Here is a 684-nt window from a genome sequence, read left to right as displayed (position 1 = left end):
ACACACACACACACACATACAGACACACACACACACACACAGACACACACAGACACACACACACACACACACACAGACACACACAGACACACACACAGACACGGCCAGGATTGAAACAAAGAACCATGAGAGAGTTTTACACTTACGGGAACTCTTGTGGTCCTTTCTCCGCTGCCGTCTCCTAGTCATCGTCGTCCTTGGGCTCATCTGGTGGGCAGTACGGGGAAGGGTGTTGGAGTTTTGGCTGCTACTAAAGCCGGGAGTGCCTGCTGATGACGAGGAGGAGAAATTGGTGGCAACCAACGCTGTGGAGGAGAAAAAAAAAAAAAAAAGATCAGTGTGAAAACAGATATTAAAAGGAGCTCTGGCTCGTACAGAAGATGAATACATTAGCAGCACCAGGAAAATTTGTCAACGAGGAACAAAAATAACTTTCTCCTATTGTACTAAACAATGGAAATCAGCTCTTATTCTCTGTAGCTGCATACTAGATGAAGCTTGTGGGTGGGAAGGAGGAGGGAGAGAGCTCTGAGTGGGTGTTACCTGGCTGGTGATCCTCACTGATCAAGGGCAGGCAAGAGGCGGGGCAGTGACACCAAGTCTGTAGAGCTGCATTTTAAAATGTGTCAACCAGCTTATTTATGGTATTCATACAGTACAAACCTTTATATGCAAAACAGCATA

General features: G+C 46.2%; 1 protein-coding gene across 3 annotated transcripts in view; it reads right to left on the bottom strand.

Annotated features, from left to right (window-relative positions):
- GRIP2 (glutamate receptor interacting protein 2) overlaps positions 1-684 on the bottom strand; it is a 131,839-nt gene that overhangs the window by 29,304 nt on the left and 101,851 nt on the right. For all 3 annotated transcript variants that reach the window (XM_018567247.1, XM_018567249.1, XM_018567248.1), the window contains exon 11: positions 147-305. In XM_018567247.1, coding sequence (XP_018422749.1) covers positions 147-305 — 159 coding nt within the window. The remainder of the gene's footprint in view (positions 1-146; positions 306-684) is intronic.

This window comes from Nanorana parkeri, unplaced genomic scaffold (assembly GCF_000935625.1).
Source record: "Nanorana parkeri isolate BGI_ZX_2015 unplaced genomic scaffold, ASM93562v1 scaffold1025, whole genome shotgun sequence".
Classification (NCBI taxonomy): Eukaryota; Metazoa; Chordata; class Amphibia; order Anura; family Dicroglossidae; genus Nanorana; species Nanorana parkeri.
This window is presented reverse-complemented; position numbering and strand designations above follow the sequence as displayed.